A 17384-nucleotide genomic window follows, 5' to 3' on the forward strand; every position below is an offset into this window, starting at 1 on the left:
TGAAGTGATTTTTTTTTTATTGTTTCTTCATCTGACAGGAGTTAATAATTTATTTCTTACCATTCTTCCTTGAGAAAACTAGGTGCTTTGTACAGTTTTCATTCTTTTTTTCTCCTAGCTTTTCACCTCATTCTCTGGAATATGTGTGTGTTTCCTTAGTATCTAATTTCTCCTGTTTGGTACTACTAGGATAATTACCTTATCTGAGAACTTCTGTGTGTCTCTTTTATTAGCAAGGACTTAATAGTAGTAGGGTAGAGAAAAGTGAGAGAGCACAGATTGCTAAAGTCTTACACAGTAAACGTCCTCATTCTTTTTTCATGCTCTTAAATGAAGATTGTTCTGTGTAAATGAAAACACTTTAAAAATCAGGTTTAAAATCAAAATATCCGTAATTGTTCATTGTAGTGTATACACTAACAAATTATGTATAAGGGATCAAAGAGATGTCACACCCAACAAGATACTTTCAGTATTTTTTTAATTATCAGTTAAATGGATGTGGAATGTGAAATTTGAGTGGCATGCATGAGAAAATGCTCATAGATGGCAGTAAATTATTTGGTAGAAAATTGAGAAGCACTAGCTGGTTTTTGATTAGTCATGCTAGGATCAAAGTCAGGCTGAAAGGCTAGACACCTTCTGAGATGAGATTACTTTGCTTCTTATTTCTGTAGGGCAGAGCAGGAGGTGTTAGGGAATGTAGGCATTGGGAACACTGCTTGAAGTCATTCTTTGCCAGAACATACCTAGACACCACGTGGATATAGGAAGCAGCAAAGAATAGGAGATAATTTTCTGCTGATGTTGGTATAGACTTGGAGTGTGAGGAAAAAACTTTCATGCTCTTCTACTTTTCTGGTGAGACATGCTTTCTTGACTACAAGAGATGTAGACTTTAAGCTTTTGTTCCCTATTGTGCTTCATGTACACAGGACTGCATTTGTGAGACAGGAAGTGTCAGCAAAACAGTTTATCTATGGAGCATTTTGTTTTACTTGTTTTATTTTTATCATCATTAACAAAGTGTAGAAACACATTTGATGAATTGTTCAGTGTTTTAATGAAAGCTTTTTCCAAAGGATTTGAGTCCTTTGTCTCCTAAAGATGTTGAGGTGCTGGAGCATGTCCATAGATAAACAAAACTGATAAAGAGTCTGGAGCACAAGTCTTACAAGGAGCAGCTGAGGAAGCTGGGATAGTTTAGCAGAGGAAAGGAGGCTCAGGTGAAACCTTATCACTCTCTGTAGCTCCCGGAAAGGAGACTGTAACCAGCTGGGGGTTGATGTCCTCTCCTAAGTAACAAACAATAGGATGACAGGAAGCAGCCTCAAGTTCTTGCACGGGAAGTTTAGCTTGGATATTAGGAAAAATTTCTTCACTGAAAGAGTTATAAGGCATTGGAACAGGCTGCCCAGAGAGGTGGTGGAATCAACAACCCTGGAGGTGGCACTTAAGAATATAGTTTACTGATGGATTTGGCAGTGCTGGATTTTCAGTTGGACTCAATGATCTTAAAGGTATTTTCTGACTGAAATTATTTCATGATTCTAATTCTTTTGTCTTCACTGTGATGGTTCAGCTGTTCCATATAACCGCTTTTTCCCAGTCCTACTGCATGGAGAAGACACAGTACAAACAGCAGCTTAACTAGAACCAGGCCAAGTTTCCATTACTCAGGCATTTGTTGGCTGGCTAGCTGCCTTGAAGAAAAATGTAAAACTCAGCTTTGCCTGACTTTTCTCAGTAGAACTGCTAGGCTTAGTGTCACTCTTTTATTTACCTATAAACTTCATAGAATTTAATAATCTCTGGGACTTTCCAATGTGGCTGAATTTAGCAAGCTTGTTCCAAAATTATGCATTATGAAAAGGAGTAACTGATATAAAAAATAACTATGAAAGACTTATTCCTTAGCAAAACAAGCTAAAAAACCACATTATTTACAGTTTACTGGTAGCCAGAATAAATATGTTATTAGTTTAGATTAGCCTTCAAAATGCATGAAAACTCATAGGGTCCAGGGAGATGTGAAACCTCAGATGTAATTGTTAGTCTGTATTTGAAAAGGAGAAGAATGCAGGGTCTTGTACACTTGAGCATTAAGGTATTCTTCCTTTGTCCTATTATTCCCTTCTTGTGAGTTGCCAGCAAATACATCTTAACTGAGCTGAATTCCATGAGCTAAGGTAAAGGGCCACTGCTAAATACCTCTTATTTCACATAAAAGTCATTTATTGTCATATGAGCTTAGAAAGTTAATTTTATTGAGATTTTTTGACCTGTCAGTAATGGCTTCTAAAACTCTTAAACATGCAGGGTGGCTTTTCCTGCATGACAGCAGTGACTTACTTAGTTAAGAATTTTGCTGGTGTATGATACTAATAAAATATAATGTGCTGCAGACTCTCATATAGACAAGGCAGCTCTGTACAGGAAGTCAGACATTGTTCACATACAAATGTTTGTTCTGATACCTGTCAATATAAAATATGAAAACACATCCAAAAAACTTCAAAGACATTCCAGATATAATTCCCTATATCATGGTTCTTTTATATTGCTGAATGTAATGTATAACTTTTCCTTAGTTCATCTGGCACATGCTGACCCAATGACATGTAACAAAATAAAATACTGTTTACAGTTGTGCACAGGAACATGGAAATGGTGATTCCATAAAGTGAGATTTAAAATTCATATTTATACGGTAACAGGGCATGAGGTATACTTCTTAATTGAATGCTATCTGATTTCATACTTAGAATAAAATATGTAAAGTATCTGTGCCTTTTTTGGATCTTTCTTATAGATGATTGAGACTATAGGAATCAAGAAATTCTTTTCACATTATTGTATCTGAGGTGACTGTAATATTTAGTTGATACTATGTTTAAGAGTAGTATTATTGAATAATATTTTTATTTGAGTTAATATTATCATTCTATAATGCCTTCTGTTATTACATAAAAAGCTTCTCCCATGTATTCTTCTCTACATGTATTTTTTCTGGTATTTAAAACCAAAAAAACCTCTGAATCTAGTAGTGGTACGATGAAGTCGCTGTTGTAAAAGATCAAATTTTTTTGATCAGTAATGCTAAGGCTAAAAAAGTATTGTGAATCCTATTTCTCACAGCAATATAAAATAATAATTCATTTAATTTTAAATAGAGTACATTTTCACACTGAATCAGTGTTAATCACACATTTTTAATTTTTTCTAGGACAATGGTATTAATCTTGTGGATTATGTTGTCATATACTACCTACGCCATTGTGATAAGGTAAAGGATTTGCTCTATCAGCCTCTCCAAAACTTGGTTTCTTTAAGAGATGGTGAAAGGGTTTGTAACAGCTTTATAGAAATCTGAATGTAATACCTCAGATGGGGAAATAAAATCCATTTCTTTTGCTTTCTTATAATAGTTGTGTACCTCAATAGGCATGAAACTTGCTCTAAGTTTCAAGGTAAGACTTGGGAAAATTTGACCTTGGTTGTTGAGAGAGCCACTGCAGGCAGTTAGCGGTGACTGATGCAGACTGGACAGGTGGTCTCTCCAGCCCTGCCTTAGTACATCTGGGTGGCTGAAACATTGTAAAATTTCTTCTGATGTCATGATATTGGAAGACAGAAGCATGATTTCTCTCTCAGGACAAAAAATGCAAGGACAGATTGGTATTTTAAGATAGGTGGGTCAGCTGATGGGGGTGAAGTTAGGGGTTGAAATGCTGCTGTAAGTTCCATTCTATTGTATATGATACTCCTCTGTACATGCAGTTACATGTATTATATACATTCATTTATTAGATATATTTTTTTTGTTGTTTCGTTGGGGGTTTTTTTTTTTTGTTTGTTTTTATTATTGGCAATAGCCAAACTTATTGAGTGGAAAATTTGAACTATTTTATTTTATATGAAAATGATGCTATTAAATTATTTTAACAATGATTTTCAACAATTTAGTTTTTTTTTTTTCTCTTCTCTTTTTTTAAATTCTTACATAAGGTTGTTGCATTGATGAGTTAGTAGTCCTCAGATATATAGATCTGTATCAGTATTCTTTCTTTAAGTTTTTGGCTTTGTTTGTTTCTCTTTCTTTTTTCTTGTGTTTTCTCTCATTGGTATTTTTGTTGGTTTGGTTTTTTTGGGGTGAACTGGGATTTTTATACTTTCTAAAGAATTTATTAAAATATTTATTTCATTAATTTAGTTTATATTTCTGCAAACTTCCTCCTATGCTGTAATTTTACTTCAGGGAATTTTGTGAAACAAAACAGTGTATCTTCCTTGGGAGTAAATAAACAGTGTAATTATCATCATTGCACTTTCTCCACCAAAATGTTTATAATAAAAAAATATTCTTTCCCCATTCACTAAACAATTAGCTCTCCAACCTATGCATTTTCCTTTATTACAGATTGAAATCCATGCAGGCATATTTCAAACTCAGCAATATATGCTTATACACAGCAAAGTCATGTTAATACCATTTATACATATTTTACTTCCTAAAATTCCACTGGAGATATTGCTTTGAACCTTATAAAAGTTTTTTGTTGGTTGGTTGCTGGGTCTTTTTTTATTTTGTTTTGTTTTGTATGTGGGGGGAGGTTTCTATTGGCTTTGTTTGTTTATTAATTTTACTTCTGATTATTTTTTCTTACTGTGCTAAAAATAAGGTATATACTTGGGGGTTCCATGCAGGCTTTAACCCCTGTTATTTATTTAGCCACATAAGCATTCAGCTGTGTATTTTTATCTGTGTGAAGTGCTTCAGGAAATATATGAATAGGGTTTCCAATTTATGCTTATAAAGTGTGTGTGTTTTTAATGAATTGTGAGAGAGTGAAACCACAAACGTTTGGCATAAGATCCCTTCTTGCATTAAAATGGGCATTCCTGTTATCTTTTTCTAAGAAACTTCTAATCCCTTATCTAAACCTTTATTAACATAAAATTAACTGAAATGTTCTGTGTTTAATGTTGTTTCAAAGTTTAAATTGAGCACAGTTTGCTTTACAACATCTAAAAGGAAGTTTCAATACTCAGAATGGTGGATATTTAATCTTGAATGAGATGTTGTTTTAGGAAGAATGATTTAAAATATGTGATTTTTGTAATTTTATAACACTGTTGCATAGATGAGAATTTTTTTAAAAGCTACTTACTTCACTTTAAATGCATTCAGTTTTTATAGTGCCTTGTTTGTTTGTTTGTTTGTTTAGGAAGCAGGAACAGACAAGAGTATTTTTCCTTTACCAGAACCACAGGATTTTTTCCAGGCCTCCCAAGTTAAATTTGAAGACCTAATAAAAGACTTAAGGAAAATGAGGAGAGATCTAGAAGGTAACTGGGAACTTTCACATTTGTTCTGCTAACAACAAAGTGCCATTTAAAATGTGATCTTTATGAGGTTTTCTTATTGCTAATTAGGTTTATAGGGTTTGATTCATTTAGAGGTTTTACACTGTGGCACAAATTACTCACATAAATTAGAAAGAAAAAAAATTTAACTCATGACTTAATAAAAATGAAAGTAGAGATCCTGAAAAGTAATTTTCCCTTTTACAATCGAAAGGCCCCTAAACAAATCTTTCTGAATATTCCTTCAGTTATATGTGAATTTTTCTCTGGCTTCTCCAGAACTATGTGTTTAACTGTAGATATCTGTTAGCTCCATAACATAAATACTTTCTTCAGTACTTGTATAACAACAATTTAAAAGCTACAAGAAAGAGTTGAATACTATTAATGTAGAAATAAAACACAGCTTGCCAAGGCAGAGCAAAGGGAAATGGAAAGCTCCAGTTCAAAATATTTTCACCCTGGGACATAAAATAAACATTTAAAAATGTTTATTATAAAAAGGGGCTCAGAAACCCAACTCATCTATCAATCAAGGTACTGAGTGGAAATAAAGTAGGAAGGGTTGTGCTCTTAAGTATTTCAAGCAGTTTCTTTTTTATTTTGTGCTGCATGTAATTTTCTAAAATAAATTCAACAAATAATGACTGAATATTTTAAGCCTTTTTCTTGTTATAGGAAAGTTTCTACTTTACTAAGGAAGTTCTGTGTAGAAGATGGAGTTTAAGAAGAGAATCTGCATAAAAACATGTAAAAAGTTTTACATTTAGATTTACATGTTTGCACCAGTCTAGAAGAGTCCTTTTATCATCAGAATTGAACAAGATAATTGTTTTTGAATTTTTTCAATCAAAGGCGCTGAAAACCATTACAAAATAGTTTATCCTTACAGCTAGGAATTGCTGGATTAGGTCACTGCCATCCTTAGGATAATTTCAAAGGTTAATAGTGGTAGGAAAGTATCAGTTGTTGTTTGTTCGACCCAGGCATAAGTGAGTGCTCTATCTCCTCTCATCGCTTGGCCCTGTAAGCCCCTTGGCCTGCCCTCTTTTGGGCTAGTTTTTGCAGAAACATGATCTGTGTTTGATCTTGTACTTTTTCAGCATGTAGTCCTGCTGTCATACATCTTAGTCGAGCAGGAGCTGCATTGAGGCTGGAGCATTCACATCATATTTGTTCTACATTGCAAAGGCACAAACAGCGAGTAGGAAAAGCTAAGCTCTTTTACTCTTAAAATAAAAACTTCAGCTTTCTTGTAATCACTGATTTCTGTCTTCTAAACCAAATTTTTGTAGGTATTTATAGCAAATCTAGAAAAATTGCTATCTTGAGGTTGTTTCCATAATTCTTTGTAAAGGTGTGTGTTAAAGCCAGTCACAGCAATTAGCACACAAAATTAATGACAGCAAAGATGTGAAACAAAAAAGGTTGTGGAAATGTTTTCAGAATGTTGGTATTTTATCACTTAGAATATGCAACAGACTCCAGCAAGCATTCCTTGTGATTGTTTCTCTTACATTTAAACAAACAATCACTTATATAAGAACTTATCTTTTTTCAAAGATTCCCTTTCAAATTTTTTCTTCAGTTAATGCTCTAGTTAATTTTTAAATCAGAATTTTTATTGAAGAGATTATAATTTTAACACGTACAACAAAGATTTGATGAGTCTCTGTAGTTTATTGTAGCCATTAAAAAGTTGTGGCTGCTGGCAGAATACCAGTGAAAGTCTAAAGCTGAAACAGATGTGAGTAGCAGAAAGCAAGTCCAGAGAAGCGTCGGGCCCAGCTATCCAGACAGGCGCGGCCCTTCAGATGTAAATAATTTGAACAATATTAACTGGGGCAGCCTGTGTTATAGGGTACATTGGATTTGTTTCACAGTTTGTTGGCTAAGGTAGTCTTGAGCAGATTACCTTGGAAGTGGGATGAGACAAAGGCAATAAATGGGAGAGAGGTTTTCATTGTGTCATTAGGTAATGAACTAATGTTCCTGCTAGTGACTTCCCTTTTTTATGAGATTTGTAAGAAATTATTCAAAAAAAGAAGCATATCACTTCTTGCAACTGAAATGGAAATTTTGATAGTTACTTTTCATATTATTTGTCATTTAGTATTTAAAAATATATTTGACTAGTTTATCAAGGCATTCATTTATGTTTCTAATGTGGTTATTAACATAGGAAAGGTGGAATTATCATGAATGTCGAGTCTTATAAACCTCGTGGTATAAACCTCTAGTTTGAAATACCTAGACACTGTGGAACCAAAAGTTCAAATCTAGATGGAGTAAGTACAAGCCCTTTCATCCTTTTCAGATAAACAGATTGAGTTCCATACAATTTGCTATTTTTAAATCTTTCAGATTAGATTTTAAAGGTACAAGCTAACTTTACTCTGAAGGGATTAGACTGGAGTTAGACTCAGGAATTCAAAAAGGTTTTTGGAGAACCTTAACGCAACACGTTTTTAAAACATATTCCAGAACAATCTTTTTAATCGAAGGTGTTTTCGGTTAAAAAGAATGAGAAACGAAAATATGCATTTAATGTAGGCTTTAAGGGGAAAGAAGTGAATATTGGATGGTAAGATGAAAATTTTGGAGTTAAATCTGGTTCCACTCTAATATCCAACTAGAAAGAAATTTCTGTAAACTCAGGTTTTCACTCCAGGTCTGTTGGTGTATTTCCAAGGCTTTCAAATATTACATAGTATCATAAGCAAATACATTTATTCATTTAACTCATGCTAGCCTTGCTAGCTTTCCAGTTAATGTAGAGTTATGGAAAGAAACGGTTTTACTTTGCTTCAGTTTGTAAGACTTTTTATTCCTTGTCTAGGGCAGTGAATGATTCCCACATTTTTCTTTTCCTGTGACCAAATATGATTTACCTTCTAATTTGAACAATGTCACTTGGTATTCTTGAAATTGGTATTCTTCTGGAATAAACACAGAATGTTTTAAATACATCATCATAAGAAGATACTCAGAAAGAAAGCCACTTTACCAAAGTTTGATAGACTAGAAGAAGTTTTACCATGAATGCTTTTATTAATCTGTGTCTGAAGTTGAACAATTTTAATTAGTTGCCCTGTAGATTGTTTCCATCTGTCATACTCATTCCTCTTCTTTGTAATACAGTACATAAAATTTTAAAATTTTGTGCTGCCCTGTTCCTCAAAAGAAAGCAATATGAGATGCCTCCTGTAATAGTCTGTGATGTTCATTATAACTTTTTTCCTGTTCTTTACAAATGAAACAGCAAAGGTATTTATTGAACTGTTAAAAATGGAAACCAAGGTAGGCCCATACTAAGGATTTTGAAAAGTCACTTCTTTTTCTCATAATTAATTAAATTTACTATGAGAGAGATTGTAACTTTCTGATTCCCTTGAAAATCCACATACCCTTTACTTTCCCCTCCTTTCATGGCCACCAGTAGAAATAGTGGTTGCAATTTTCATACTAATATTTTTTCAGTGCTGTATATAAGTTTTAAATTCTATTAACTTAACTGAGTGTGTGTGTACATATGTACGTGTTTGCAAAGACGTATGTGACCAAAAAAATCTAAAATAAAAAGAAGACTTTAAGGATCTGCTATACAATTGTCAGTTTGAGACAGAAGGCATGGTTTCATATTGGGCACCTCTTAACCTAGTTGTTGACAGATCTGTACCTTTCATAAGTATGTAACCTCAATTTTTCCCCATTTAAAGGGAGAGCTTCACCAAAACTTAAGTTTATGACAACTCCATTTTATAAAATTGCATAATCCTTATGAAAAGATTAAAAGATAAGTAAATCTATGCAAGAGAAGTTGAGAAATTACAATGTTGTGTTGGCCATTTTCACACTGGTTTTTATGCAGAAGCATTACAGATATCTTAAAATCTGTAAGATTTTAAGATATCTGTAATGAGAAGAGAAGTGCAGTTTGGTAGGTTGGAATGTACATCTGGAGGTCCTGTGGTGCAGAGCCTTTGAGCAAAAGTAACTTGGTATTTAGATCAGGCTGTACAGGGCCAAAGTCATCTCAGTTTTGAATCTAAGGATGGAAACGGCAGCACCTCTCTGGGCACCTGCTCCAGTGCTTTATTGCCATCTTGAGTACTTTTCTTTATCCCATGTGAGGATTTTCTGTGCTGCAACTTGTGACTATTACTCAATTTTCTTTAGATGTGCATTCCTGAAAAAGTCTGGCTCTACCTTCTCTCTAGATTTTCATTAGATAGTTGACATGAAAATCTAGATCTGCAGCCCGCTTTCTCTAAACGGGGCTGAACATACCTGCTTCTTCAGGTGCTTCATTTAATTTTCCTTCCTAAATGTCATGACAATATAAATAGTTTCTTTCAGGTATTGATATATATTTATATAGTATAAAATATATTCTTGTTCATAGAAACATGTCCAGTGGACTGGATGGCACTAACAAACACCATGCCAGTCATGTCACTCTCTTAACGCTGTGTCTCAGCATGGCTGATTAAACTGCTGCATCTACACTGCTCTCATTCAGTGCTTCTTCAGGGAGCTGTGTATCACATTTTATTGCAAAGCATGGAAAAGAATTTAGAAATAAGAAATGGATGGAAGTTGAAAAGGGTCACTCATTTGCCATGCTTTCAGCAACTGTTACTTTAAATAGAGTCAAGGAGGAAACTCCAAAAAGAAAAATAATCAGTTCATGCAGACTAAAACTCTGTTTTTCCAAATTTAAAGTACTGAAAAACATCTAGATTTATCAAGGATTAGAAGGGAATATATTTATCAATAGGAAAACATACAAAGGAAGAAAAGTTTTGTTGGTATTATTTCAAGAAGTTAATTTAAAATTCCTAAATGTCTTTTCCCATCAGAGTCCTCAAACTGAGTGAAAAAGTTTTGCAACAAAATGTCCCCCAATTAACTATAGCCTGGTTTTGTTCTAGAGATTAATTGATTTTATGGCTTATCATTTATTTAGGTGGAATTATAGATTTAGTTCATACATAATACAGCCTATGGTAAAGTCTGTTCTGTGGACTAGAGTTTTAGTGAAATTATGATACAGTAATGATCCACAGTGCAAGGATTACAGTGTTGAGGGGTTTTGTCTATTGTTTGACTTGCTTGATAGACAGTAAATTTACTGGATCACGTCAAGAAAATTCTAAGCATTATACCAATTTTGAGCATTAACTTTGTAAATAATTTGTATAATCAAAAGTTATGTGTTGATAAAAGATGATTGCTTATTTATTAGGAGGATAGTATTCCAAAAAGTATCAAACATACTCTTCTAAAATATTTTCAACTAATTGAAACCTTAGTCTAATTTAAGTTAAATGTTTTAAGTCAATTTAAAAGAGGGGCTTTTGTCAGAGAAATGTCTGTCTAACACACATGTCAAAAAGTCTTCCCAGCAGGAGCAGAGTTGTATGATAGGACATACATAATTTAATTTACAGGACATACATAATTTAATTCTCATTGTTGGTTATATGTTCTTTAAAATTGTGAAAGTGCAAGCAAACACAAATTTGAACTGGGTGGTGGAACATGAGGAGGCAAATAAGTGCATGTGTTGTTTCTCTGGGCAATAGCATAAAAGAAGCATGTTGTTTTGTATGTGGTTTCACTGTTTTTGCACAGTCCAATATTTACATTATCTGTTTTGAGGCAATGCAAAATTGTGTAAGGAAAAGAGCAAAGCAAATGGCTTTGTACAGGAAAAGGGGTTTGGTTTTTTTGCAAGAGTTGGCACTTCTTCATTCTCAGATTTTTCTGATCACTTTTTGAATAGTCTTTTGCCTCAGCAGCATGAAATGTATTTCACTGTGTTTTGATTTAGAAAGATCCAACACAGGCATTTAAAATGCATTTTCTATACCTGCATTGGATTTGATTTTACAATAAAACTAACTTTTTGACAATGTTCTACTGGTAATGTTCATATGTGAATACATTTAGTATAAATTTTTCTAGGTAGATAATTTCTTAAAATTTCATTAGATTCTTTAGATTTTGATAAAAAGAATAATATGGAATTATTTAAATGGTTTAAGCATTCAAATATATAATAGAGAAGAAAAGCAATTATGTTTTTGAAGACTTTATTCCAAGAAAGCAGATGTCTGCATGTGTGCTCAAAGGCACAGGCTTTCAGTTGGTTAAACAATGGCATGCTGTTAATTGTTTTAGTATATTTTTTCCTTTGGCTGAAGAATTCTCAGAAATTTCTTGTTAAAATCATTCTGCAAATGCTTAGATTCCAAAATGAATCTGGGAAATACCACACTTATGATTTTCTGTGCACTTTTTTGTGTGACCTTTTAAATAAATAAATACATGTGTGTATGTTAAGCATTAGTTACATAACTATGAAGGATACATCTGGGAGCAGGTAGTGTACATCTGGGAATGGGAGGAATACTGTCCCTATCAATGTGTGTGATGGATAATGAGTTATGTAGTTTGGAGAGTGGTAAATACTGGTGTTGGGAGGAACTGTGACTTCATATTTATGGAGCTCATCAGCTTTTCCTCTTTATGGAGGTATGCAGTAAGAGACAGGACAGATTTCTGCTAGAATTGAGACAGTCACTTATCAGAGATTGAAACTGCATTACTTCAGACTGTGGGGTGCTTATTAGTAATAGTGGGGCTAATAGGCGCTTTGTGAAATGCTAATATTGCTGGTAGTTTATAAATTTACATTATTTTAAATCTAAGCTGAAAGCTCAGCTGAACCAAACTTCACCAACTTGGTGGAAAAATTAATTAGATCTAACTTTATGATCTGTCTTGCACATAAAATCAGAGATCCAGCAATAGAGAGCAAAACAGATCACTTCTCTGGCTTTTACAGTTTCAGCTCATAAACTGTTTCAGCCATTGCACAATTCTCTTATGTCTGATCCCTTTTTCAGTACAATAAGTGATAAAATGTTTGAAAGGTCTTTTTCTTTCTTAGCACAGTAAAAATCTTAGCTCATCTGATGAAAATATTATTCTTGCTTCTTAAAAATATTGTCTCCCTCTCAATTACCCACGCAAGACTCTTCAGTTTCAAAATATTCTCTTCTTTTTACTGTTCAGAGCGAAGAGAAATGTTTCAGTTTCTCAGCAGATTCTGCTAGCGCACAGTTCTACACTCTTGACAGATCTTAATGATGTGTGGAGTTCTGTATGTTTGGATCTTGACACTTAAAAAGTTTCTACTAATCATGTGTACTGGAATCACTTAAAGGAATCTTCCAAAGGCTTGACTGGAAAATTACAAGGCTTTAGTCATTATAATAATTTATATGTACTGTTCTGTCCCTTGCAGTGTGCTTCTCTGCTGAAGGGTGCCCTGAATGTAAACTACTATTTCAGAAGGAGTACATTAAGCAGAGGCTCAGATATGTTGCTATGGTGTGAAAAATATTTAGTTTTACTAGCAGTCTTTTTCATTTTGCTAAATGTATTCCTGGGAAGCAATTTTAACAGAAAGGTTTTTAAATGATTTGTATAATATGGTGGTGCCCTTTCACCAAATAAGGAGCTAAAAAAAATTTAGAATAGCTGAAACTAATATAGGCCTGAAAGTTCCTCTGTATGCCATCACTAACTCTAAACGTTCAAAAATGTTGTTGAACTTACAACAAGAAAAGCCCCCTCAAAAGACAAAGATGGAACATCTGATCAAACTTGTGAGAATTGTCAAGATGTCTGACTCATTCAGAGCAGGTGAAGTTTTTAAACTCTTTTGTATGCCACTAATTCAATTATTTCATTTTCCACATCTTAGGACGTGTCACTGAAATGTTTTTTCCGTCTCATTTATATGTGACAGCTAGAGCACCTAAACAGATACATGTTTCTGTGGGTCATGAGGAAATGTCTTTCAAAGACTGACTTTTGACTTATTATCTTCTATCCTCTGGATTATTTTTTTAAGAAAAAGGAATTATTAATTTGTGAAGAAAGAAACTTTATATAGAAGCATTTCTTCTTCTTTATATAGAATATTTCTTCTTTTAAATTAGCTGAAAATATCTTCACAGAACAGTAGCTATACAAGCAATTAGTAGGTTGGGATGGTGTATTTAGTTTTACGTGTTATAACGCTTTTTTGCATTAAATTGTTGACTTTCATTTAAGGCAGCAGAGACTGAGCTTGAGAACAGAGTGCTACCACAGTCTGATGCCCATTTATGCTTTTCTCAGGTAGTTTTGTCTCAGAGAATTTCCCGCTCCACAGCATTTCCATCTCTGCTTTATTCACAGACATCCGTATTAGTCAGCCCTGCTCTGGCTTTGGTGGCAGTGCTTGAACATTTGTGTGTTCCTATTATTTGTATGTACTGATGATCAATATGGGTCCAAAAGTGCAAATAAAATAATGTCTCTGAAACTTATTCTGAGTCAGTAGCAGCATAGCCTCTTGCAGTTGGAGTTAAAGTTCTTACCACACTCCCACAGAATCAAGATGAATCTGTTGCCTTTTGTACATTATTTAAAATTCTATCTGAAAAGAAACTTACATGCAAGTTTGTACAGAAATGCAAAAGCTGTAGATAGTGCAAAAGGCATTCACTTAATTCCATGTGAACAGCTCCAGTGAGTAGGTGCCTAAGTGCATGTAATAAGAGGAGACTATAACCAGATCCTGCAGTGGTGTCTAATGGGTAAACATGCCTCTGCACCAGTAACTATTTGTTTAGCTTGCAAAGTTGTTTCCAAACAAAAAAGTAATAAAGTAATACCAAAGGAACTAAATCACGAGAAAATTACATAGCACTTGCTGAATAATATTAATTTATGAAATTTGTCAGAGGTTTATTAGGATTTAATTTGGGCGTGTAGATCCCAGTAGCATAACAGGTTTGTGTGCTGTAAAAGATCATGGATTCTCTCACACAGAAATTTGGGATTATTTAGCCCTACACTGAATTCATTTGCGGTATTATTTCAAATGCTCTTGGAAACAGAAAAGGCAAGGGCTCTAAAAAAGAATTGTCAAATAGTAATCCTTCTGTCAAAGATATGCTTGCATTGTAGCTGAGTGGAAGAGTGAGCCTGGCAGTGTTACCTGCCATGCTCTGACCAGACAGGAGCAGGGCAGCTTCAGCAGCTTTCACAGAGGCATAACTCATAGGGGATAGTGTCACTGACAGGTTTATAGGAATTCATGGTGTTGATACTTGGTTTTGCTGTCAGACTGATTCCTGTAAATGCTACTGAGGGGTTCTGGTGAGTAAATAGTTAGTAATTTACTGTTATCAGCTTTAAACTATTTCTGGTTTTGCATTTACTTTTAAAATGGTGCTTAAAAAATTCCAAATTGTGTCTGATTGACACAGAAATGCTCTTTACATGAAAGTTTGTTTATGAGCCATGATTCGTTTGACAGATTTACAAGTGTCTGTGGAGTTTTAAGACTATTGCCCAATAGGCATTAAGTGAGAGACATTCTATTTTGTAAATATTTTCACTTATATTGGGGATTTTTAAAGAACTTCTTGAGCCAAGTACTGCATTAAATCTGAAGACAGTGGCAAACTGATAATCAGCAGTTTCCAGCTTTGTTTTAATGTTTTGCTAATGCTTTCCATTTCTGTGGCCAAGATTTGTAGTGGGTGAAGCATGATGTACATCCAACAATTTGTAAGGGCTTTCAAATACTTTTGCACACTTGTATTTTCCTTTTTTTTTTTCTGCAATAGCTCATTTAGAAATAAACAATTTTCAAAATAGCATATTACATTCAATTCCACTAACATACAGCTCATACCCAGGAAAAGAACCAAAAGTTTATTACATTAGTGGAGAATTTGCATCTGTTTGAACTCAGTAATGCTGAAACAGGTTTTTCATTTTCTCAAATGATTATTTTGGAATGGTGAGAGGAGAATTGTATGTATGGTGTGATAGCTGTCAGCTTCCTCAGAATTCCCTCAGATTCCTCAGAATTTCAGAAAAAGACTTTTTTTTCAGAGACAAGCTTTTCATTATGTATTTAAAAGGCGGAATATGAAGTGTTTAAATCACCACTCCATTCTGCCTACTTTCTGGCATACAAGCAAATATCCATTAGCTCTGCTCTGAATCATTTGAAAGGTTTGTCATGTGCTACCGGATAAAAGACCATAGATAAAGATGAATTTAGAGTGTAGCCCAGGCCATTTTACACAACCTGCAGTTTGAGTTGTGGAGGGTTGCTAAATTAAAATATAGTCTTGGGTGGGAATGGGTATTTTGCTATAAGAATTGACCAAATGTATTTCTGCTCTCAATTAATTGAAAATCTGTGATTGTTTTCAGTACGTCCTGGTGGTCCAAGGGTTTATAAGCACAATACTACTTGCACAGTAAAATGCATCTATTTTCAACCTTCCCTTGACTTTTTACACTACATTGCAAATTTAAATAATGGGACATTTTAATCACACAGGCTCAACTTCCATTTCAACATTTTACATTAAATTTTGTTTAATGGTGGTAGCAATATGGTGTGAATACAGTTCATGCAGTCAAACTGTAAGTCTTTGGTTTAACTTCAAAATCAGTTTCCATCTAAGTGTTGCTTCTTGGAAATGAAAAATTGTAGAAGAAAAATCTTGTAGCAGTTTATAAATTCAGTTGCTAAATGGAAAGTAATTTCAGTTTGATTTCTGCCTCTTGTCATCTTTTATGTGGAACACTGGAATGCACTAAGTTTATTAGAAGTTCTAGGCCTGTTAAAATTCATTGGCAAATGGAATTAAGTTTTTCAGAAATTGCCATGGCATTGGTTCTTAAAATAGCAGATAGATTAAATAGTAAACAAATTGCACTTATATTTATAAGTTCACTTTCTTACGTACTTCAACTAATTCATATCATGGTCTGGGGATGGAATACTCAAGTAATGCTGAATTTCTGCATCTGTTTCATGAAAAATGGTTGAGTATGGGATGCCTGACATTGATTGATTAAAATCAATTCAGATACAAAGGATCCTCCACTCACCACAGAAACAAACTTTAAAGCTTTAAATATACCATCTAGAATTAGTGTGTGAGGCAAGCTGTGTTATTAGCAAGCCCTAGCACACTGCAGGAGTTTTAGAACAAATTCCTTACTAAAGACAAATTCTACTCTTTAAACATATATAGAATTTTTATTTAGTATGCTTGACTAGTATTTGTATTTCTTATTTTAGTGTAATTGCTATATTTCTTAGTGCTTATTTATAACCTCTATAGTAAATTCAGGTGAGTATTTAGAGGTAGGCTCCTATGGTGTGGAAATCTACTTTTGGTACATTTCTTCTGTCATAAATATGTCTCATCTTTTTGTAGCCTCTGAAAAGCAGATGAAGTTAGTTTGCAGAGAGTCTTCTGAGGAACATCTCCAGCCCTTCAAGGAGAAATTGGAGGAATTCTTTCAGAAAGGTAACCACATCTGAAAAAAAATCTTGCTGCCGAATAGTGTAGTGGTTTATAAAGTTATGTGTAATGTAAGCTGCATTAAATATCTGTTTCCTCTGAAAATTCCTGTGGATTATGTTCCTAATGGGCCTAATATATGTTCATATATGTTGATATATGTTATGCAGATCTTGGACATCACTTATCAAAGCGAATCACTCTCTTGATCTCACCCATTTCCCACTGGTTATTTTGTGCTTTGTTCTTTATTATTATTTGTAGGCAAAATGAAAAATATATTAATCACAGATGAAATTTATCAGAGGGAATATAAAGCTTCAAAGACTTAAAAAAGACAAGAGTGAAAGACACTCTTTTAGAGAAAGTCCACATATATACATGTCATCTTTTCTCCCTAGTGTGGGCTTATGAACTGACTTATTCATATTTAAAGATTTTTGTCTTGCTTGAGACAGAAATAAATATTAAAAAAGTGATTTACCAGGTTAGAGTCTGGAGGCGGTGGGTGAAAACCAAGGTGCAGTTTGGTGCTCAACTGAGGACAATGTAAATGCAGGTTGCTGTTGAAAACAACAGTCCTGCTCCTTCCTGTTTCTCCTGCTGTGTTCCCCATCA

General features: G+C 34.0%; 1 protein-coding gene across 4 annotated transcripts in view; it reads left to right on the forward strand.

The window, feature by feature from the left end:
* Nucleotides 1-17384, forward strand: part of FMN1 (formin 1) — a 172260-nt gene that overhangs the window by 113375 nt on the left and 41501 nt on the right. For all 4 annotated transcript variants that reach the window (XM_058025797.1, XM_058025796.1, XM_058025799.1 and 1 more), the window contains 3 exons: nt 3227-3286; nt 5229-5349; nt 16680-16772. In XM_058025797.1, the coding sequence (XP_057881780.1) occupies nt 3227-3286; nt 5229-5349; nt 16680-16772 (274 nt within the window). The remainder of the gene's footprint in view (nt 1-3226; nt 3287-5228; nt 5350-16679; nt 16773-17384) is intronic.

This window comes from Melospiza georgiana, chromosome 6, assembly GCF_028018845.1.
Source record: "Melospiza georgiana isolate bMelGeo1 chromosome 6, bMelGeo1.pri, whole genome shotgun sequence".
Taxonomy (NCBI): Eukaryota; Metazoa; Chordata; class Aves; order Passeriformes; family Passerellidae; genus Melospiza; species Melospiza georgiana.